This window comes from Echiichthys vipera (genome assembly GCF_963691815.1).
Source record: "Echiichthys vipera genome assembly, chromosome: 4".
In the NCBI taxonomy this organism is placed as follows: Eukaryota; Metazoa; Chordata; class Actinopteri; order Perciformes; family Trachinidae; genus Echiichthys; species Echiichthys vipera.
This window is the reverse complement of record NC_139829.1, coordinates 32,656,304-32,678,611: the sequence shown is the minus strand read 5'-3', so window position 1 is coordinate 32,678,611 and position 22,308 is coordinate 32,656,304. Positions and strand designations below refer to the sequence as shown.

Genomic DNA, 22,308 nt, shown 5'->3' with positions numbered 1-22,308 from the left:
ACACAGATACACACACACACACACAGCGGCCACATGTCTCTAGGTGAGGCAAACTATAGAACAGCGATGAGAAAGTCAAGTGCAGCCACACACACACACACGCGCGCACCGTGTCATTCAGTCGTACAAAGCGTATTATATTTCCTCCGGTAGAAATATTCATATTTTAGTCATAAGTAAAAAAATAGTTCTGAGTATCATATTTTATTACTGCAAGTGTTCATTGTAATTCTGTTCAAGTGTTTAAGGAATAAGCGTCTAGCTGTGGCACGCTTGCCGTCCACGGCCCGTTTGGGAGAGGTGGGCTTTAGTTAAGCACGTTTGCACGTGTACGAGCACGAGCGTGCGCACGTGTACGAGCACGAGGCCTACGGCGGTTCTGAGGTCATTTCCTGTGCGCCTGTTGGGACATAGAAAAAAGAAGGAGGGACCATGCGCGGACATTTCAAACAATGGCGGTGAAAGGTTCACGTTGGTGTGATGCGGAGGTGGAGTGTTTACTGCAGATTTGGTCGATGAAAAGATTCAAAAACAGTCGACAAGACGCACAAAAACTCTGAGGTCTACGGAAAGATCTGGAAACAAAGCCACGCATCGCCGTGACGTCATCAATGCGTGTGACGTGTTACGGCGTGATGACGTATAGGCAGCAAGAAGCATTCTCCGAGGCCCAGGTAGTTTGAGTACAAACGGGCCTGGAGGGGGGGGACAAGGACCCTAAAGCACGGGGCACGGGACGGACGCACAGTGGGAGGGCGCCCTAAAGGTACCCTGGTGTTTTTCACCTCCTGATGGTGCTGTGGAACAACGTTTTTATAAGCGGATCCCCATTTTGTTTGTGTCATATAAGCGTTGGTACATTCATTCATTCATGCGATGGTCCGCATGAATGCGGACCTGGTGCCTCTATGATGATCAATGATGAGCAGCAGCTACGTCACAGCGAGACACACCACCGATGGAGCCTCTATGGCTACAAACTCCATAGTTTATAAGACTAGTGACAGTATATATATGACTGTCAGATCGTTGCATCAGGCCTGATCCACAGCTCTCCGTACACTGCATGGCTGTTGGACCTGATTCACTCCAGCACGGTTCCCTTAGAAGTGTGTGTGTGTAGAAAGGTCGGGCAGCAGATAACCTTTGTGCTGCAGGGGTGAGTGGGGGGTTTAAAGCAAAGGATTCACAAGGTGATGCTAAGCATTCCTCACATTTCCCAGCTCCCCAGACCCCCTCGAGAAGAAGCCCGACACAGTTAAGACATATTCGCTCAGCGGACCTTAAGGTGAACAGCAATGCTCATCAGTGTTATATCAGTGCAATGCACTGACCAGCAGGGGCTACATGTGAAGAACTAGCAGGTGTGCATAATGTTTGATGTGTAATTTTGTTCGTTATGCAAAAACATGTCCTCATAAACACGTTCGTAGCACAGAAATTTGTACGAAAAAACAATAGACTGTATAAAAAATGGACGTAGCGTCTCCATCGAGCTCCAGTCTCTCAACTTGATCCAGTCGTCCTCGCCTACAGGAGCGGCCATCTTGTCAGACTTTGACTCCGCCTCATTTCCTCTTACGATAAAGAAAGGGCATGTATGTGACGTTGGGGGGAGGGGCTAGCTGTCACTCAAGAGGCCGCACCCCTAATTATTCATAAACTTTAACCACCACTAAAATAAAAACTATCCTAGTACAAAAAAAATGTATAAATTAATGAATAAAAAAAATCCACCCCCTCAGTGTTGTCATAGTTATATTTCCTAAACATCTCATCTCATCTCATCTTCAGCCTCTTATCCGGGGTCGGGTCTCGGGGGCAGCACATTTAGCAGGGGACCCCAAACTTCCCTTTCCCGGGCCACATTAACCAGCTATAACTGGGGGATCCTGAGGCGTTCCCAGGCCAGTGTGGAGATCTAATCTCTCCACCTGGTCCTGGGTCTTCCCCGAGGCCTCCTCCCAGCTGGACGTGCCTGGATCACCTCCCTAGGGAGGCGCCCAGGGTTCATCCTTACCAGATGATCCTGAACCACCTCAACTGGCTCCTTTCAACGCAAAGGAGCAGACCTAAACACACAGACTAGAATGTTCTTTTGTCCTTAAACAGGTTTAATGATGCTGTGTAAACGGCCTGTTTAACATGGGGCTCAATGAGAAACTGCTCTGTTGTGCAAACTCTAGTGGACACTCAGAGAACTGCAGCTTTTGGCACTCCTTGATTGGATCAACCAGGAAGTCACTGTGGTGGGGGCTTGGGAAAAACGCAGTGACGGACCGGAGGTCAAAAGACGCCAAACCAGAAGTGCACAAAAACAATGATTTTAGCCAACAAAAGGTGAGGCATGAAAACACTTGGTTAGAATGAGGCAACAACCATGGATTGGTTTAGTACGAATGGGAATTGAACCCTATATTCATTCATTCATCTTCAAAAGCTTGTCCCTGTCGGGGTCGCGGGGGGGCTGGAGCCGATCCCAGGTGACATCGGGCGTGAGGCGGGGTCCACCCTGGACAGGACGCCAGTCTATCACAGGACACATAGAGACGAACAGAGACAGATAACCATTCACACCTACGGGTGATTTTGAGTCATCAATGAACCGAACACCTGCACGTCTTTGGACTGTGGGAGGAAACCGGAGAACCCGGAGAAAACCCACGCAGACACGGGGACAACATGCAAACTCCACATAGAAGGGCCCCAGCCGGGATGAGAACCTGAAACCTTCTCGCTGTGAGGCGACAGTGCTAACCACTATACCACTGTGTAGCCCCTTGAACCCTATATTTCCCTACGATATTACAAACATATGCATATATTTGTTTGATTAGACTTCTTCAAACTGTCCCACTGATGCTTTTTTGCAGTCGCAGTATTCCCAGCACCAATGAGGCCGTAAATCAGCTGCATAGGAAGGTGAGCAGAGAAAGGGGGATGAGAACAGCTGTGGGAGGAGGAGGCAGGAGGCCCCTGGAAATCAATTTTGACACATTAGACCGATTAGCTTATTGAGAGGTGAAAGACGGATGGGAGGCAGGGTTTTAAAGAGAGCTGTGACTGTAAAACAGCTTCTCCCCTGATGAGCTGCGTGGAAAGTGAGAACGACACTCTGACATTTCTCCGTCGTTGTTTTATGTCCCGAGAAGAGGAACTTCAAACGTCTGACAACACTTTACATTTGTGTTTAATGTCATAAGACACTTCCATTTAAAAAAAAAGCATGGCCGACATAATAACTGATCATAAAAACAATGTGTAATGAATGGCATATAATGGATAGATAGATAGATAGATAGATAGATAGATAGATAGATAGATAGATAGATAGATAGATAGATAGATAGATAGATAGATAGATAGATAGATAGATAGATAGATAGATAGATAGATAGATAGATAGATAGATAGATAGATAGATAGATAGACAGACAGATAGATAGATGTCTAGATAGATGGATGTATGTATGTATGGATGGATAGAAATATAGATAGATATAGATGAACGTGCATCCAGTGGTCAACGTGAAGCTGTACATCACTGCTCCCCTCGACAACACTTGAGTTGCTATGGGCCACAGAGACGATATCAAAAGTGAATAAAGGGAGAAGGGGGTCTGGAGTCTCCCTTAGAGAGAGGGGGAGAAGTTCAGCATCCGTGAGGAACTTGGAGTAGAGCCGCTGCTCCTTTGCGTTGAAAGGAGCCAGTTGAGGTGGTTCAGGATCATCTGGTAAGGATGAACCCTGGGCGCCTCCCTAGGGAGGTGTTCCAGGCACGTCCAGCTGGGAGGAGGCCTCGGGGAAGACCCAGGACCAGGTGGAGAGATTAGATCTCCACACTGGCCTGGGAACGCCTCAGGATCCCCCAGTTAGAGCTGGTTAATGTGGCCCGGGAAAGGGAAGTTTGGGGTCCCCTGCTAAAGCTGCTGCCACCGCGACCCGACCCCGGATAAGAGGCTGAAGATGAGATGAGATGAGTTCAATATTGAATAGTTTGCTGTACACGAGGCTTTAGATAAGAGAACAACAGTAGAGTGCGTGAAAGGCTGCATCCTAGAGAGTAATGACTAAATACACGATGAGACGCGTTTAAGTTTTTGGCACCTTCAATTCAATCTCCTGTCTTTTCACTTGCTTTGCGTTCTAGTTCAATACCCCAAACCTAGCGCCGGTGCACTTTTCAGGGTAATTTACAGGAGCTGGCAGGCGGCTGCTAATTTCCTGGAGTAGCTTTTCACTGCGTGAGGCGGTCAATCCTTTTAAAAAGAAGCGTCGAAACGTGCAATTTGCTCAAAACCCAGACGACTTCCTGCTCTCAGTCAGTCGATCAAAGTCAAAATGTGGGAAATGGTGCTTCGTTCGTTTTTCCCGCCATTTTCAAATCTATACAAACAGTAGAACAGCTGGAAACAATATTTGCATTTCTCATAATGTCAAAAATGTAAATATTACATCAAATATCCTTCTGGGTGGGCTACAAGGTGGTGTAGTGGTTAGCCCTGTCGCCTCACAGCAAGAAGGGGCCCTTCTGCGTGGAGTTTGCATGTTCTCCCCGTGTCTGTGTGGGTTTTCTCCGGGTTCTCCGGTTTCCTCCCACAGTCCAAAGACGTGCAGGTGTTCGGTTCATTGATGACTCTAAATCACCCGTAGGTGTGAATGGTTGTCTGTCTCTGTTCGTCTCTATGTGTCCTGTGATAGACTGGCGTCCTGTCCAGGGTGGACCCCGCCTCATGCCCGATGTCAGCTGGGATCGGCTCCAGCCCCCCACGACCCCGACAGGGACAAGCAGTTGAAGATGAATGAATGAATCTTTCTGGGTGCCGTCACCATGGCTGTAAAATATCGACACGTCTGGGCAACACACCCCGAAGAGAGGAAACAGTTCGGAAATTAGCGTTTCAATTAAGAAGATGCCTTTTCCTGTTCGTCAGCACAAAGAGCCCGGGGCATGAAAAGCCCATTAAAGTGCATCTGAAATTAGCTTTGACTATATTTCACCGCGCTGACGGCTCTGACAATATCCTCTCGGGCCTGTTGATCTGAATAGTGTGAATATTTATGTCCCGAGGTGTTTGCCTGTTCTTAATGTGCGCGCTCTTTAAGCAGACAGAGAGGACGGTTACTGTCCGCCGTAAGTGCTCGTATATCACCAGAGGCACGTCCCGCCAGGAGAAGCATTAAGGTCTCTTCATTATTGAATCATTCACTGCTTCACACTGTGGGCTTGTCAGAAGGCCGGACACACTGAGTTAGCTGCGTGCTGCATCAATGTAAACTCAACCCGCAGAGTGACCGTTCATCAGAGAAGCTGCCGCATGATTAACGCTGAAAGATCACATCCAGGTGATGTCATCCCAACAAACCATCAACACAGCCCTCAGGACCCTTTTAATAACGCAACGTAAAAAGTCACTTTTGTTGGACAGCAATGAATATAGGCACGAGTGACAAATACTCGATGGTGTTCAATGCATAGATGGTCGTTTTAGCACAAGACGAGGAGTCGAAATGTAGGATAAAGTAAAAGGGTGTCATGTGCAACGGTGCGGGGAATAACTCCGAGGAGAAGGACCGACGAAAAACGGGAAAACAGGGACAGGGTCCGGGTGGAGACGAGGGGGGAAACCAAACGCGGGGATCAGGAGACGAAACACGAACGGATGGTGGAAGACGGGAACTCGGGAAACTACAGCGAAAGAGACAAAGAAACGATTCACACGAGACAAAGCAACGCGGAAAGGGAACACGGTCATCAAGTAGGTACCCAACCAAACGAGCGACACGAACCGCGAAATAGCAATAACGGTCTGGCACCGGACGTGGGTCACATTCGCCTATTTATCCATTGCGTTAACGAGGAGACGAGCCACAGCTGGAGGAACCACGCCTACGGACAAACACACGGGGAAAGACACAAGCAGGAGAAACAGACAGAGGGAGACAAACTCACACAAAAGACTTTTCTAATTTAGCTTTTATCCACAGCGATTGTCTCTCTCTGTCCATCTCTCTGTCTTTGTCTCTCTCTCTTTCCATCTGTCTGTCTTTGTCTCTCTCTGTCCATCTGTCCGTCTTTGTGTCTCTCTCTCTCTCTCTGTCTTTGTCTCTCTCTCTGTCCATCCGTCTGTCTTTGTGTCTCTCTGTCCATCTCTCTGTCTTTGTGTCTCTCTGTCTGTCTTTGTCTCTCTGTCCATCTGTCCGTCTTCTCTCTCTCTCTCTCTCCTTCTCTTCCTCTCTCCGGTGCAGACAGATGTCTGTCCTCCACAGAGCTGGGTCTTTCTGACGTTCCTGTCTGTTATAGTGAAGGTTTTCATCTCCACCGTATTCTACGGGGGAATTGTTGGGTCTCTGTAAATCATAAATAAGTCATAGAGTGTGGTCTTTACCTACTCTGTAAAGTGTCCTGAGATAACATTTGTTATGATTTGGCACTATAAATAATAATAATAACTGTATTTAAACTTCTTCAAAAGCCCACTCTTGATTCAGGGGACTAGGCCAACTCTAGATCTGTAGCTAACGTCCCCTTTCTCTCTCAGATTATTGAAAAAGTAGATACAAATCACTAATGTGACTTTCTACATAACTTACAAAAACAGTCTTTTTGAGGATTTAGAGAGACAGCACTGGTGATATATTGCCCCTTCCTTCCCGGAGCTGTGCGACACACACACGAGCTGCGCTGCTGAAACCACGGAGCACGCGGTCGAACTAAAGCGCAGCCTCCTCTTCCGCTGGGAAACATTCACTCCCCAATTGTTTACACAGGAACAGGTGTGGACGGCTTTAATGCAGACGAGCACTCGATCTCACTGTGACCGACGCATATTAAAATATCTCTTGACCTTGCAAACGGGGATTACAGTGCAAGTCTGCCACAGCGGGGGGCGACTGCACGCAGCATGCCCGGCGATCCTCTCCGCTCAATAAGCTGAGGCAGAATTTATGGCCCTGCAGACAGAGCCCTGTGCTCTCCGCCGCGGATTACGGGATACACACATGGGGATGCGTGGGTGTCAGGAGAGGTGCTAGACATTGCTGGTTTAGGTTTCAAGGTTCGGCCGGAATTCAATTCTCAATGTAAGCGAACGATACCTACCCAGGGGACATATACAGGAAATACTGAGGGCCCCGAGTCACCGCGGGATCATAAACACCTTCATGTTTGCTCTCCTGTTCCATCTCTGTCTCTTTGTTTGTCTCTGAGGAGCAATAGCATCAACCTCAAGTCGACCGCATTACTGAAATTTCTCAGAGGATCCGGACACGAGCCTGATGTCGGCCGTTCCGCGTCGATACTTGGCTCCGTCCATTAATCGAACCGAGCGCCGTTCGTTTATGAGACGTGACACGGTTTGGTGAGCGAGCGAGCAGACTTAGACAAATGAAATTTTCTGTCGATGCAGCCGTCATCATTAGACGTTAGTCTGATTATCTACCCGTCTGTCATCTCACTATCAAAATGCTGCAGGTGTCTGCTGTGTATGTTACTCTACCACTCTGCGTAGAGAACTCCCCGTCATCTACAGATCACTGAGCTGCTCTGATCAGGGTTTCGAACTACTGCAATGTGAAAAAGGCCACAGAGAAAGTTCCCTCAGCTCTACAGAGCTTTGTTTGAGCTCATTACTTTGTTTCACTTACCCCACAAATGTACCTCTTTGGCTCCTTGTCACCACCACCTCATCAACCTCATCTCCAACAGCTGTTCCAGCAAAGACACTTAGAGGAACCCACGCTGCCTGCAGCAAATAGCAATTCAAGTCAATTAAATTTTATCTATAATGCCAATTCATAACATAACTTATCTCAGGACACTTTACATATGGAGTAGGTCAAGGCCACACTCTAGATTTCTTTGTTTAAAAGGGACAACACACATTAATTAACAAGAGCATCCAAGTCACATGTGTAAATGTGTCAGATTCAGCCCCTGCAGGCGGATTCACTCTCTGAGTGTGTGTCTCTGAGGAGCTGGTTATCCTTTGATTACCCGTTTAAAATCAAAATGACTTGTGATACGTTTGAGCTTTTTCCTTTTAGCTTTATCACTCAAATTTATACGAACGTTTCCTTAAAAATCTCTTTTTTGGAGTCACATTTTTTCAGGAGGGCGTTCAATTGTTCATAAAAAAACTTTGGCCTGGGAGATTTAATTAGAGGACAATAATTTCCATGTCATTAACACAGGAAAAGTGATTTTGTGTACAATTATACTGTCTTTGACATAAAGTAATAAACCGCCACCCAACCACTACACTAGGTCTGTCTCTTCTAAACACATCGAAGCCATGAACATTTAATATGTCAGCAGGAAGATTTTTGTGCAAACATGTTTCTGACAAGCAGAGGAAGTCCACGTTTGATTCATATAAAAGATGCTGCAGCTGATCATTTGTAGGAACAGCACTTGGAAACCTGAGTTTGACAACCCCTCTCTGGTCCCTGTAGTACTTCAGTATGGGCTGCCTCTAACTCCCTGGGTAAGGTGTGTGTCCCATGGGCTCAGGTCTTGGTGATAGCCTGGGTTCAAATCCCGCCAGCAGTCCTTAACCGCATGTCATCTTCATTTACTCTCCTCTCTTTACCTTCTATGACACTGTCATCAGCCTTTTTCTATGGAGTGGTGTAGAAGCAGCATCTCTGCGGCCGACAGGAAGAGGCTTGATGGACTGTCCTGGGACGCCCCTCGACTCTGTGGAGGTGGTGGGAGAGTAATGGAGAATGACTCCCACCCCCTACAGGATACTCTGACAGCACTGGAGCGCTCCTTCAGCGACAGGTTGCGTCACCCAAAGTGTGTGACGGAGCGGTATCGCAGGTCTTTCCTTCCTGCAGCTATCAGACTGTACAACCAGCTCTGCTCCAGAAGACCACACACACCAAATCTGACAATAACCGCACTGTAATGTTCACCAACTGGGTTCACGTCACAGTGTGAAACGCTAAGCTTAGGGGAATTTCAATCTCAATGTGCAATACTAATATTTTCCTCTGTGCACTAGTGTAAATTTAAAATATTGTAAAATATTGTAAACGAAAAGAGATCTGAGAAAGGCAAAGCTCTGGATCTACAGGTCAATCTTGGTTCCTACTCTCACCTGTGGTCATGAAAGCTGGGTCAGGACCCAAAGAACCAGGTCGCGGGTACAAGCGTCTGAAATGTGTTTCCTCAGGAGGGGGTCTGGAGTCTCCCTTAGAGAGAGGGGGAGAAGTTCAGCATCCGTGAGGAACTCGGAGTAGAGCCGCTGCTCCTTTGCGTTGAAAGGAGCCAGTTGAGGTGGTTCAGGATCATCTGGTAAGGATGAACCCTGGGCGCCTCCCTAGGGAGGTGTTCCAGGCACGTCCAGCTGGGAGGAGGCCTCGGGGAAGACCCAGGACCAGGTGGAGAGATTAGATCTCCACACTGGCCTGGGAACGCCTCAGGATCCCCCAGTTAGAGCTGGTTAATGTGGCCCGGGAAAGGGAAGTTTGGGGTCCCCTGCTAAAGCTGCTGCCCCCGCGACCCGACCCCGGATAAGAGGCTGAAGATGAGATAAGAGGAGATGAGATGAGAAGAGATAAAATATTGTATATATTGTTCCTGTTATTCTTATATTTCCCTGTGTTTATATTGTTCATATTTTTCTATATTTTTCATTTCTTATTGTGCTTCTTCTACGTCTGCGATCCACTCTGGAGCCGTGATAAGGAAATGTCCCCTTTGTGGAGATAAAGTATCATATCTTATCTCTCTCTCTTTTATGGTTTCAGCAGAATGAGGTGACTCATTTAGACATGAGGCCCCGCTGCCAGAAGATGGAGCTGTTTCCCACCATAACTCAGGACCAAACATGTGTCTTAGATGGTCCGGAGGTCCACATAACTCAGGACCAAACATGTGTCTTAGATGGTCCGGAGGTCCACATAACTCAGGACCAAACATGTGTCTTAGATGGTCCGGAGGTCCACATAACTCAGGACCAAACATGTGTCTTAGATGGTCCAGAGGTCAGGACTCCTGGTTCACACTCAGGTGATCCGGGCTCAGTTCACACTGTGGTGATGTTTTTACAAAACTCCAACAATCATTTATGCATTAATACTCTAAATCACCCGTAGGTGTGAATGGTTGTGTGTCTCTGTTCGTCTCTATGTGTCCTGTGATAGACTGGCGTCCTGTCCAGGGTGGACCCCGCCTCACGCCCGATGTCAGCTGGGATCGGTTCCAGCCCCCCGCGACCCCGACAGGGACAAGAGGCTGAAGATGAATGAATAAAACAAATGTGCATCTAAATTGAAAGCTTCAGGTCCTTTGGATACAAAGTAAAGAGTTCACCTGTGATGTTGTTTTCTACCTTTAAGGTTTGTTTTAAAACTGAAATATTCGGGATCGCCTCTCGTCTGGTGCGAGTTGAAATGGAAATTTGGAAATTCGCGAGTCAAAATCGACAAGAAATCGACAAGAAATCGCAACAAACGGCACTTTTGAACGCAAGGATTTAGTGTTTGAGGGATTGTGTGTGTGTGTGTGTGTGGGGGGGGGGGCAGAATATCATATCATACGTCTTCACAGCAGAAGTCGGGGCAGTTCTGTTGGTATTGAGATGAGTTGAGGACAATAAACAGGAAAATTCAATCATGTGCGTTGGTTCAGCAGCAACTCAAGAAAAAGATTCAGTTGTAGAAATAATCAAATCTTTGTTTAGGATCCACAGGGCAGGGTACGAGGAAGAGTTGCTTCCTACTTCACTTACATGTCAGGTTCCACATGAGGGGTCGAGCTCTCTCGTGCGTCTGTATTATCCTTCCCCACCAAACAAGGGCAGGTGGAACCAACATCACACTACTCATATTTATCTCTTTAACACTGAAAGTGATAATAAAATATTATATTATAAACAAAATAATTAATTAAATTAATGATACTTCCTTATTTAAAGACAAAATAAATCTAACGGCATCCTGTAATATAATAAAAATAATGCAACGGGTCAGAACATTAAGTGTAATAATTAAAGTAATTAACACATAATGATCTACACAGTTACAGACAGACGCCTGTAGACCTCCAGCAAAATGAGATGAAAACAAAGTACACAGATGTTTGCACTCTATACAATCACCCTGTGTGAAGCAGGACATATAACAGCGTAACCGTTACTCAACACAGTCCCATGCCCATGGACTGTAAAACACTCACGGCCCGGATCCTCCTGCTGCTCCAGATTAGCATCTAGTGTATGTGTCATTGATAGCAGGCTGTATTGCAAGTCATGGTGCAAGTGCGGCGATTTAATTAGCATAACAGAGCTAATGCTAAAACGGTGTGATCCTAAACCATCTGCTTGTACAGTCGATCAAAGAGCACTCATGGTAACACCACCACACAAATTACCACAGTCCAGGTCGAGATGACGGCGTTAGCATGCTAATGATGCTAATCCTGAAAACTAACCTCCGCGGAGAAGTGAGGGTCAGCTGCTGGCTGTCACTCAAGAGGCCACGCCCCTAATTATTCATAAACTTTAACCTCCAATGAAAAAAAAACTAGCCCCTCCCCCTCAGTGTTGTCATGGAGATCTGAGCTAAACACACAGACTAGAATGTTCTTTTGTCCTTAAACAGGTTTAATGATGCTGTGTAAACGGCCTGTTTAACATGGGGCTCAATGAGAAACTGCTCTGTTATGAAACCTGCCCCTAGTGGACACTCAGAGAACTGACGTTTTTGGCACTTCCTGATTGGATCAAACAGGAAGTGGCTGTTTTGGGGGCTTGATCCCATTCAGCTTTGAGTTTCTGGATTAACTGCTCCACATAGGCCACGCCCACTTCATCAACTACTTTAATTAGACACAATTTATAAAAAAAGGAGCGGTGTGATGTCCAGAAAGAGTGTTATGTGACTTTTGAAGTGCTGCAGCTTGCCCTTCCTCAATCCTCCCGTCTGCACACTCTTCATTCTGCTTCGTCGCTGTTCGTCTGCCGAGCCCCCAGGTACGCGTGCGCGGCCCTCAGCGTGTCCTGCAGGTCTTTGTACTGAGCCAGAGTGCAGGCCTCCTCCAGTCGGGCCCAGCGGTAGTCCTGGTGCTCGTCGGACAGAGTCACGGCTGTCCCGGGGTCTCTCAGCTCGGCCAGCCAGTACAGCACCACTTTGGGCCGCCCTCGCACCTCGTAGCGCAGCTCCCGCTCAAAGCCGTCGACCACCTGCAGCTGCTCCGCCCCCAGCCCCGCCTCCTCCTTGGTCTCCCTCAGAGCTGTGGTGAGGTCATCCTCACCCGGATCCACATGACCTAATGGTGAACAGGTCAGATGTAACTTTAAAGCTATATGAGTGGATTTGAGCTCATTAGTGTCTATTATCAACTATGTGATACATGTACAGGCTGAACCTGTGAATACCTTTGGGTGGGGTCCAGTGGTGCTGTCCATAAGAGGTCTGCAACAGGAGGTACTCGATGTTGTCTGGTGGAAGGACACGTCCGGCTAAACGAAACACTATGAAGCCGGACGCACGCAAAGCCATCTCCCTGTTCAACGAATCCACACACAACCACGTTACGCTGTGTTATAGAATCCAATGATAGAAAACAAAAGGCTGACACCCGTCCACTAGAGCTCAGGTCCGTTTTCACAGCAGAAATGAAGAAGCACAACTCTCCACGGGGAATGCAGAGCGTGATCCTTGTGAAGAGGAAACTGTTCCATTACCCTGGATTACAAAACAAGATTACATGAAGATTTGTGTTTTTACTTTGTCACAATGGTGCTTAGACATGAAGCCACAAGCACAGCTGTGTCCATGTGCAGGTGGGACATATAGGACATGTGTTTGTTTGTGTTTGCAACGATTAGGTCATCACAACCTTTAAATAATTCCCGTCCACACCAACGGCGTGATCCAATCACATTCACCTCTGGGAGCGGCCATCTTGTCAGATTTTGACTCCGCCTCATTTCCTCTTACCAAAAAAGGGCATTGACGTGACGTTTACAGAATTCGTCACAGTAGCTCCACTGCCCGGGAGCTAGGCTAACAGAACAGGTTACTAGGTCAACAGGAGTGGGAGTCCTGTGTCTCTAGCGGCGACTACACCGCCTCCGGGAGTGAAGTGCAGGCAGCAGTTATGATCTATGACTTATATTATTATGATTAAGACTGATATTCAGCACAGTCCCATGCCCATTGACTGTAAAACACCGACCCTCACGGCCTGAATCCTCCCGTTGCTCCAGATTAGCATCTAGTGTATGTGCCATCGATAGCAGGCTGTATTGCAGTCACAGTGCAAGTGTGGCTATTTAATTAGCATAACAAAGCTAACGCTAACATGGTGTGTTTCTAAACCATCTGTTGGTTCAAGTCGATCAAAGAACAAACGATCTTGTCACTCATGGAAACATCATCACACAAATGATCGCAGTCCAGGTCAAGATGACGGAGTTAGCATGCTAATGATGCTAATCCTGACAACTAGCCTCCGAGGAGAAGTGAGGGCCAGCGGCTAGCTGTCACTCAAGAGGCCACGCCCCTAATTATTCATAAACTTTAACCTCCAATAAAAGAAAAACTAGCCCCTTCCCCTCAGTGTTGTCATGGAGATCTGATCTAAACACACAGACTAGAATGTTCTTTTGTCCTTAAACAGGTTTAATGATGCTGTGTAAACAGCCTGTTTAACATGGGGCTCAATGAGAAACTGCTCCGTTATGAACCCTGGGCGCCTCCCTAGGGAGTTGTTCCAGGCACGTCCAGCTGGGAGGAGGCCTCGGGGAAGACCCAGGACCAGGTGGAGAGATTAGATCTCCACACTGGCCTGGGAACGCCTCAGGATCCCCCAGTTAGAGCTGGTTAATGTGGCCCGGGAAAGGGAAGTTTGGGGTCCCCTACTGGAGCTGCTGCCCCGTAACCCGACCCTGGATAAGAGGCTGAAGATGAGATAATTATCTATATATATATTTTTTTTTTTTTATTTCCATGTTACTTTTTGGCAAATGTACAGGGGGCCACTGAAAAGGGGGGGCTGACGGTTGCAGACCCCTGGTGTGGACTGACTCATGGACTTAAAATCAGCTAAATGCGGTGGTTGTTGTATGAGACACACACAAAGTGCTGAGTTGGCCCCAGTGTTTTGGCTCGGTCCTCCATAGCAACAACTCCGCGCTCCACACGTCTCCATGGATACAACTGACTGTGTACCGTCGCACAGCATGACGTCAAACAACATCGACTAGAAATTGCAGTTTTCCTGCCCAACAACTCAGTCAGCTGGCCAAGTCTAGAGCGCTCCACACGTCTCCATGGAAACAACAGACTATTTACCGTCGCACAGCGTGACGTCAAACAACATCGACTTAGAATCGCAGTTTTCCTCGGTTCTCCTGTCCACACATAAAACTGCTGAAACCGGACTTTAACAAAAACGTTCACCCTGAACTCCGGTTACAAAAAGCTCCGGTTTCAGGAGCAACGACTGCGGTTACGTGTGGATGACAGGACACGGTTTAAACACCCGCGTTCGTGTCACACCAAATACATGTTTTTAGCATTTAGCATGTTAGCTCCTACAGTTTACACACAGGGCACACTCCCTGTTCTACCCCTGAACACAGGCTGCTGTAGTGTAGTGCTTAGTTATAGTTAGTACTGAGTTAACGTAATAACATCCCCAGTTTACTCACAGGCTGCACAGTGTGACAGGACTGTACGGGCATCAGTTACTGGTCTCACCTACTGAGAGTGCTGCGGGACTCAGCAGTGCCCTGAGAAATGAGTCCGGGTTATCTGAAGACGAACACAAGGTTCCGCTACTGCAGGGGTACTCTTCACTTCTACTTGCAATACTAAAAAAATCCAAAAAATACTGAGTATTTTCTAATTTTATTAAGAACTTTAGTGCAAAATTAACATTAACAGTTTCAAGTGAAATCACAGCGGAACACAAATAGTTTGACTTAACAAAAGTGAGTTAGAGTTAGATTGTAGCTGTAGTTACTCATTTCGACAGCGTAATTGCGCGTCACGACATCTCGATATATGATTTTATCGCGATATGATTCCATGCCATCCCATTATCGCACCAGCCCGACTTAGATTGAGTAAAGTAGTAAGATGATAGAGATGGGGGCCTCCTTCCCACGCAAGCCAAGCTGCCATCAGTACAGTTGTTCGGCTCGGGAAGTGAAGGTTTGCGTTGCCACCGTACTCTACGGGGGAATTGTTGGGTCTCTGTAAATCATAAATAAGTCAGAGTGTGGTTTTTACCTACTCTGTAAAGTGTCCTGAGATAACTTTGGTTAAGATTTGGCACTGTGAATAAAACTGAATTGAATTGAGAGAGAGGAGGAGACATGCCTTCTGCCTCGAGGACCTTCAGCCTCTTTACACGGGGCGGCTGCTCTAACCGCTCAGCCACCATGCCGCCCCTGACTACAGTATATTTTTCACTGGAGTAGTATGAGTAGTTCATGTTTAACCGTCTCCATGTCTTACCCTTACTTTGTGTCCTGGGATAACTTTTGTTATGATTTGACACTATAAATAAAACTAAACTGAATTGAATTGAATTGAATTCCCCGGCTGCACTGAGGTTGCAGAGATGCTGAAAGCACAGACGTGGAAGATCTCCAAAAACTGGCCAATCAGAGCGGACTGGGCCTTTTCTGGACGGGGGTTTAAAGTGACAGGCGCTCAAACAGAGTGTTTCAGACAGAGTGTTTCAGACAGAGGGTGAATACAGATTTATTCAGACAGAAAGTACGAGAACAATAATGTGTCCTTTTAACATCAAAGCACGTCAACATGTTCAGGTAGAAACCCAAAATACGTATGGACCTAAAAACGAGGATAATGTGTCCTCTTTACACAGGATCGCAGGTCTGAGTATAGGAACAGAGCTGATGGTCAGTAGGAAGAGATGTCCTTGTCTGGATTCGTCGAGCTGAATGTTCTGGAGCCGTCGTGAACTTAATTTAAGCTGACAGCTATGAAGGGAGGTGCCAACGTGATTTCCCAGTGACAAATCCAAACGCCACACTTTTACCAACACCGGGGGGGTTGAGAACGATAACAGGCAAAATCCTGCAGGTTTAAAACGTCCGACAAACTGGGAAGGGTGGGGGTGTTTGCGATCTACTCTAGCACTCACTGAGGGGAAGGATCAGGACAGCGATTACATGGAAACATCCCAACTTATCTACCACGTAAATGTTTCCTATTGTGCTTTTAACATAACATTCAATGCTCTATAAACGGCCGTCCTCAGCTTCCCCCTGGTCAAAGAACAAGGGCCTTTCTCTGCTCTTGGCTCCCTGTGTGACGGCTGGAAATGGCAGCGACGTCAACCCTTTTGGAACAGATAAATAAAAAGCTGATACAAAGAAAAGCAATAAAAAAAACAACCTGCTGACATGCGGGAAGCCACCGCAGTTTATCGTCCCCCTTTTTCACTGGTAACCCAGTCCGTGTCGGCTGAAATGGCAAAAGAGGGGGACGGTGACGGACAGACAAACAAACTGTGGACAAAGAAGACGAGAAAACGTTAGTTTAGCTTCTGTGAAAAGTTCGGAGATGTTGAAACGCAAAACATATAAAAGCTGATGAATATACTGTACGTTGTCCTGGCTTTAAACAGGTTAGAAAACATCCTAATGAGAGCTGGGGGTGACAGAACATAAGCCACTGTGCACATGTGACAGCTTTATTATCACCCAGCAGGTCTCCTCGTCTATACGGAGCATTTTAGCATCTTTTAGCACACTGTTTTGGTTTCATGCATCTCAACTTCCGTGCCTTTGTTCACTGTCCGAACATCGTTTCAACAGAGAGCTTTGATGAACCCACCAGACCAGCACTGATCCTAAATACTGGACTTACATTAGCACAGTAGATATAAACACGAATCCAAATACATGCTAACGTACGCGCTGTTCACTAACATGCTAGCCACAGCACCATGGGTGGCTCAGAGGATGTATTCAGCAGCTGACCCACTTGAAATAAATAGTTCCCATACACAAAAGGCAGAGCTCATAGCTTCTTATATGGCAGCCATTGTTACTGCTGAGCCGTGGGTTCAATTCTCCTTGTAAGCGTCGTACTCAGGAAAATAAGAAGGCTGAGCGTACTGTACCTGTATGATAAACATTGTGACCACGCCTGCGGCCGTGCTAACGTAGTTCCTGGCAAACCAGTCCCTCAGTTTCCAGAGACAACCCTGAAAGACAAAATGTGATTTTAGCAGTTAGTTGAGTGAGCACACATGCATGTTTACGGTGACACCGAGAAGAAGAAGAAGATGGAGAAGAAGAAGAAGAAGGAGAAGAAGAAGAAGAAGAAGAAGAAGGAGAAGGAGAAGAAGAAGAAGAAGAAGAAGAAGAAGAAGAAGAAGAAGAAGGAGAAGGAGAAGAAGAAGAAGAAGAAGAAGAAGAAGAAGACACAGGTCAGAATGAGAATAATAATCAATGAACAGGATGGAGGCTCAATTCATTCATTTATTCATTCATTCATCTTCAGCCTCTTGTCCCTGTTTGGTCGCGGGGGGGCTGGAGCTGATCCCAGCTGACATCGGGCGTGAGGCGGGGTCCACCCTGGACAGGACGCCAGTCTATCACAGGGCACATAGAGACAAACAGAGACAGACAACCATTCACACCTACGGGTGATTGAGAGTCATCAATGAACCGAACACCTGCACGTCTTGTACTCCGTTGCCCTTTATACCAAGAGGCAGAGTTGAGGGGACGGGTGTAATATAAATATTCTCCCCTGGGTGAAAAAAAGACCCTCTGTACTTTTTAATATGCACAGCAGCAAATGCGTTTCTTTCCTCTGCATTACTGACAAAATTGTGGACGAGACCACTTTTAAACAGCAGCCAGGGAATTATCACATATCAGCTTATCACAACAAAATCATCAAAATGCAACAAGTTATTAAGACACCCTGGACAGGACGCCAGTCTATCACAGAGAGCCCGATGTCAGCTGGGATCGGCTCCAGCCCCCCCGCGACCCCGACAGGGACAAGCGGTTGAAGATGGATGGATGCATGGAAGTTATTAAGACATAATAATAAAATACATTATTAGAAGGTTATGGCAGATAACTGCCTGTGATCAGGCGTCCCACATCTTGACAATTTATGTGAAGGACAGGAATAATATTCTTGTACGGGAGCGTGAGTCCATCGTTGTATTTTAAGGTAAAACTTACGTTGTTATGACTCTGTCGGAAACTTAGGGTGAGGGTCAGGGTCAGGGTTAGGAGGTAGTGTCAGGGTCTACGTCGGCCTGTTTGGAATTCGGCACCGATTGTAGAAAATATAACAGATCGGGGAACAGCGGACCTTTTTTTAAAGATAAGGTCCGCTGCTCCCCGGTCTCAAACAAAGCGGGGAACATTGGACCCGGGGAAGATAGGACCCGGGGAACATAGGCACGCTCCCGTTAACAACACATACACAACAAGATAGCTAGCGTGTGAGTTAAGATGAACAGAGGTCTTTATATAGGGATAATACAGAAACCTCTTGCCAGTTGATCTGGATGGTAGAGTTACAGGGGTCCTTGATACAGCAGGAGACCGGGACGTTCCCCTTCCAGTCTGTCGGACCACGAACTCCACAGCACCTAAACTGGTTCAGTTGAGCAGAGGAGAGCAAATGACTAACCTTAAAGTGATAAGCTACATATTCATGCAAAGAACGTGAAATTGCAGGTCGATAAAGCAGAGTAGCAGGTGATTTACCAGGTGCTGGACGGCGTCAAAGTCGTCTTTGATAGTTTTGTTGCTTCCTGGACTGGACTGTCTGTAGACCTCCAAGCTTCGCGTCAAGTCTTTCTCAAAGTACGTGTCGATCTGCACGACAGATGGGCAGGATGCATTATGTGAACATGCTGCTGCTGCTTACTGCACATTAAAGACAACGTCCTCTAGTGTCACGGCAGAATGTGCTGATGGAAAGACCAGCGATGGCGTGTGCAAAGAGGCGCGTTGTGTGGGCTGCCCCCTCCACCAGCTATTAGGCACTGATATCATGGACCTCATGAGTTTGACAGAAGTTTATTTAGAAGATTGCAGTTTGAAAAATGAGGTCCACCGAGCTGTTTGAGGTGGAAATGTTTCAAAGGGGTGCGATCAATCAAATCGACAGCTCTAAATAACCTGTTATAGATGGACTTGTACTTATAAAGCGCCTTTCTAGTCTTCTGACTACGCAAGGCGCTTTCACAGTGTTTGTCACATTCACCCGTTCACACAGACATTCACACTGATGGCAGTGGACATCTACAGACCATCTAATCTAACCATTCACACCACATTTACACACCCATGCGCTGCACGGGGAGCAATTCAGGGTTCAGTGTGTTGCCCAAAGACACTTCGACATGTGGACCTGAGGAGCTGGGGATCCATCTTTCGAATGGAGGACGACCCACTCTACCACTGATTCCACCTTTATGTGTCGTCGTAAAGGCTGTACTGAAACTCTCCTACCTCTCTGCTGTAGACAAAGAACACGCAGGCCATGGCGAGCTCCACCAGCATCAGGATGAACAGCAGGATGAAAAACTGGGACCAGAGCAAATCAGATGCAGACAGGAGTGAGTTTGTGTGACCCGGGCTTCCCCGTGTACGTATATGTATACACAGGCTAACGTAGCTAAAATACCGTAAAGTACACGCATGTCCCATGTGAGTGAGGCCTCATACTCACACTGATTAGCATGCATCGGTTCTCCTTCATGCCTCCTAACACTCCCAGGTAGCACACGCAGGTGACGATGGTCCCGGTGACCACCAGGGTGTTGGCGGGGTAGATGGGCCAGAAGGTGGTGATGAGGGAGGCGAACTTGGAGTGAATCATCTGGAACTCGCCGAACGCCACCACGAACGCACCGCACAGCTCCGACGCACACGGGAGAGAAACGTTATGACACTGGATGTGTTTGGGTTTGACTGTACAGCATGAATTACACTTTAACTCTCAGGTGAAAGCCAGTAAACCACTTTCAGATTTACTCTTTTTATTTCAACAAGGCGACCTCTGGTAGTCTCTTTCCTTTACAAGGGGCCAGGCCTAAAGTCAGGACAGGTTAACCCTTTACTCAATAAAGAAATTTTGGGGCGCATTTCCTCTTTCCCTCTGATATTGAGCCATAGTCACTGGTGGACTTTCCTCAGATCCTCAGGGGGGAATATTATACGTGTAACACCACTGCATTTATTTTAAAGCTATAGTTCGTAAATATATAAAAATAAATCACTGTTAGACATTTGTGTTAAACTTTGTCATAATAAGTGTAGGAATTCTTGAGTCAGGTCAGAGTGACTTTGACCTTTGACCTCCAAACCAGTCCCCGTCGACGTTTGTGCCACTTTTAAAGACATGCCCTCGAGGTGTTCCTGAGATATCGTGTTCACAAGAACGGGTATGGACACAACCGCTGAGATGAATTAACGATCTGCTTTTTTTTTTTTTTGCCTCCCTACCCGTATTACGTGCAACTGTGTCGCCCCTTGCTGTTGTTCATACTCTTGAACTGCGAATGATCTGCTCCTCTTGAGTGAATTCTACGGCCCTCGATCCAAAGGGGGAGTCAAACGACGCGATACACGCCCTCTTTATGAGAATGCCCGTTGAAACTAAAGCGGAAACCCTGTCCTGACAAATTAACTCTTGCGGAACCGTAACTCTGATCGTGAGTTTGTTTTTTGTCGATCCAGGTTATCCCAAGAACCCCCCCGGTTACGTTCAGCTCGGTCCGTAGGTCACCGCGCAGGTCTTCCACTTACCCAGCACAGAAAGTTGAGACCCGTCACCAGAGTTTTCAAGCAGTTCACACAGGAGCGGTTCATCCTTCCCGATTATCTTCCTCTTTAAGATCTGTAAGTTGGTGTTCCCTAAAAAACAAAATGACACGTTTTGGCATCAATGGCAACCTAGGTGGAGAGATTAGATCTCCACACTGGCCTGGGAACGCCTCAGGATCCCCCAGTTAGAGCTGGTTAATGTGGCCCGGCAAAGGGAAGTTTGGGGTACCCTGCTGGAGCTGCTGCCCCCGCGACCTGACCCCGGATAAGAGGCTGAAGATGAGATGAGACGAGACATGTTTTGGCTCTAATGGCAGTGTGACATGCGTCCTGCAGCGCTGGTGAAGGAAAACAAGGGTGAGCCCGTGCTCCTCACAGCGGCAGTGTTTACAGGACACCACTGTTTGGTATGGCAACACTCAGCCATGAGGCACAATGGGCACCTGTGACCTATTCAGGCTGCAGTTAATCATTATGACCTGCTCTTATCTCCGGATTAACCATTTGTTGCAAGTTTACACCTAAATGTGTGAGAATGTGAGGTGAAAGCGGATGAGTCGTTCTCTCTGCCCTCACTTTGCTGTAACCCCCCCCCCCCCTCCTCTATACCTCTATTACCCATGTATCCTTGAATATCTCTTCTCTTCACACATTTAAAGGTGTTTTCTGAAATAACTCCTACTTTTAAAGCATCAGCAAAGTTGTTTAAACCTTTATCACTGAAAGGTAAATTCTTTCTTACTCTCTGTTTTTTAAATTCAGAGCAAAATTAGTGGAATTATTTGCTCAATCACGACAAAAGTAACTCAAAAATATCCAAAGCACTTACCTTAACGTCACTGTATCCACAAGTATCCCAGTGGCAGATGCAGTGAGCCGTGTGTTGGTCCTAACATCCCCAGTGTTCACCGACGACAGACAGGTGTGAGGAGGAAGACGACCGAGGCTTCTGTCCACCAGCTGGCAGTGAGAAGTATCTGTGACCGACACTAAAGGGGAGGGGCGTCCACACTTAACAGTGCACAGGAGCTGCTGAGGGGGACGTCACGAGAGCGGAGCTTTGATAGAAAGTCAGTGTCAGCAAACAAATATGTGACATTTGGCCGAAGTCGTGAAAAGGTTTTGTGTAAAGTTATGGACAACAATTATGAATTGGAAAGGTAAATTTCATAAGATAGAATCATTTTTTAATTTATGAAATGATTACATTCGTCTGTTTTCAGTCATATTTGACTCTGCTGAGACAGAAAGGATCGATGTGTGGATCTCATGTGTCACAGATAACGCTCTGGAATATCATCCTTTATCTCTTTTCTCACTCCCTCTGATATTTTATATATGAATAAGCTAAACTTCCTTGTAAATTATAACTTAGAGTTAACTTGAGTCACATGTTGACACTCGCTCTGTTTACATTTATTTGAAATGTCTCCACTGACGCTTCCTAACACCTTTTTGCGGAGCTCCTCCTCCATTTCATTTCAGAGAATATAAAATAGCAATAATAAAA

At 46.7% G+C, this 22,308-nt stretch overlaps 2 protein-coding genes across 5 annotated transcripts; both read right to left on the bottom strand.

Annotated features, from left to right (window-relative positions):
- Positions 1-10,813: 10,813 nt before the first annotated feature.
- LOC310946209 (bis(5'-nucleosyl)-tetraphosphatase [asymmetrical]-like) lies at positions 10,814-14,741 on the bottom strand. Of its 3 annotated transcripts, none has more exons than XM_083912605.1 (3): positions 14,667-14,741; positions 12,387-12,696; positions 10,814-12,277 (listed from the first exon to the last, which is right to left on the bottom strand). In XM_083912605.1, the coding sequence occupies exons 2-3, from the start codon at positions 12,508-12,510 to the stop codon at positions 11,943-11,945; spliced, it is 459 nt and encodes a 152-aa protein (XP_083768731.1). In that variant the 5' UTR covers positions 12,511-12,696; positions 14,667-14,741; the 3' UTR covers positions 10,814-11,942. The 3 variants fall into 3 exon arrangements, with proteins under 3 accessions (XP_083768731.1, XP_083768733.1, XP_083768732.1); XM_083912607.1 differs by having other exon boundaries at positions 12,387-12,514; positions 14,716-14,735; XM_083912606.1 differs by having other exon boundaries at positions 12,387-12,514; positions 14,667-14,732.
- A 1,027-nt stretch (positions 14,742-15,768) lies between these two features.
- On the bottom strand, positions 15,769-21,734 carry LOC310945712 (leukocyte surface antigen CD53-like). 2 transcript variants are annotated; one of them, XM_083911899.1, is made up of 8 exons: positions 21,628-21,734; positions 20,781-20,888; positions 19,702-19,890; positions 19,482-19,556; positions 18,732-18,842; positions 18,511-18,618; positions 17,117-17,200; positions 15,769-16,499 (listed from the first exon to the last, which is right to left on the bottom strand). In XM_083911899.1, exons 2-8 carry the CDS (start codon positions 20,841-20,843, stop codon positions 16,431-16,433), a joined length of 699 nt encoding a protein of 232 aa, XP_083768025.1. In that variant the 5' UTR covers positions 20,844-20,888; positions 21,628-21,734; the 3' UTR covers positions 15,769-16,430. The 2 variants fall into 2 exon arrangements, with proteins under 2 accessions (XP_083768025.1, XP_083768026.1); XM_083911900.1 differs by lacking the exon at positions 19,482-19,556.
- Between the last annotated feature and the right edge of the window lie 574 nt (positions 21,735-22,308).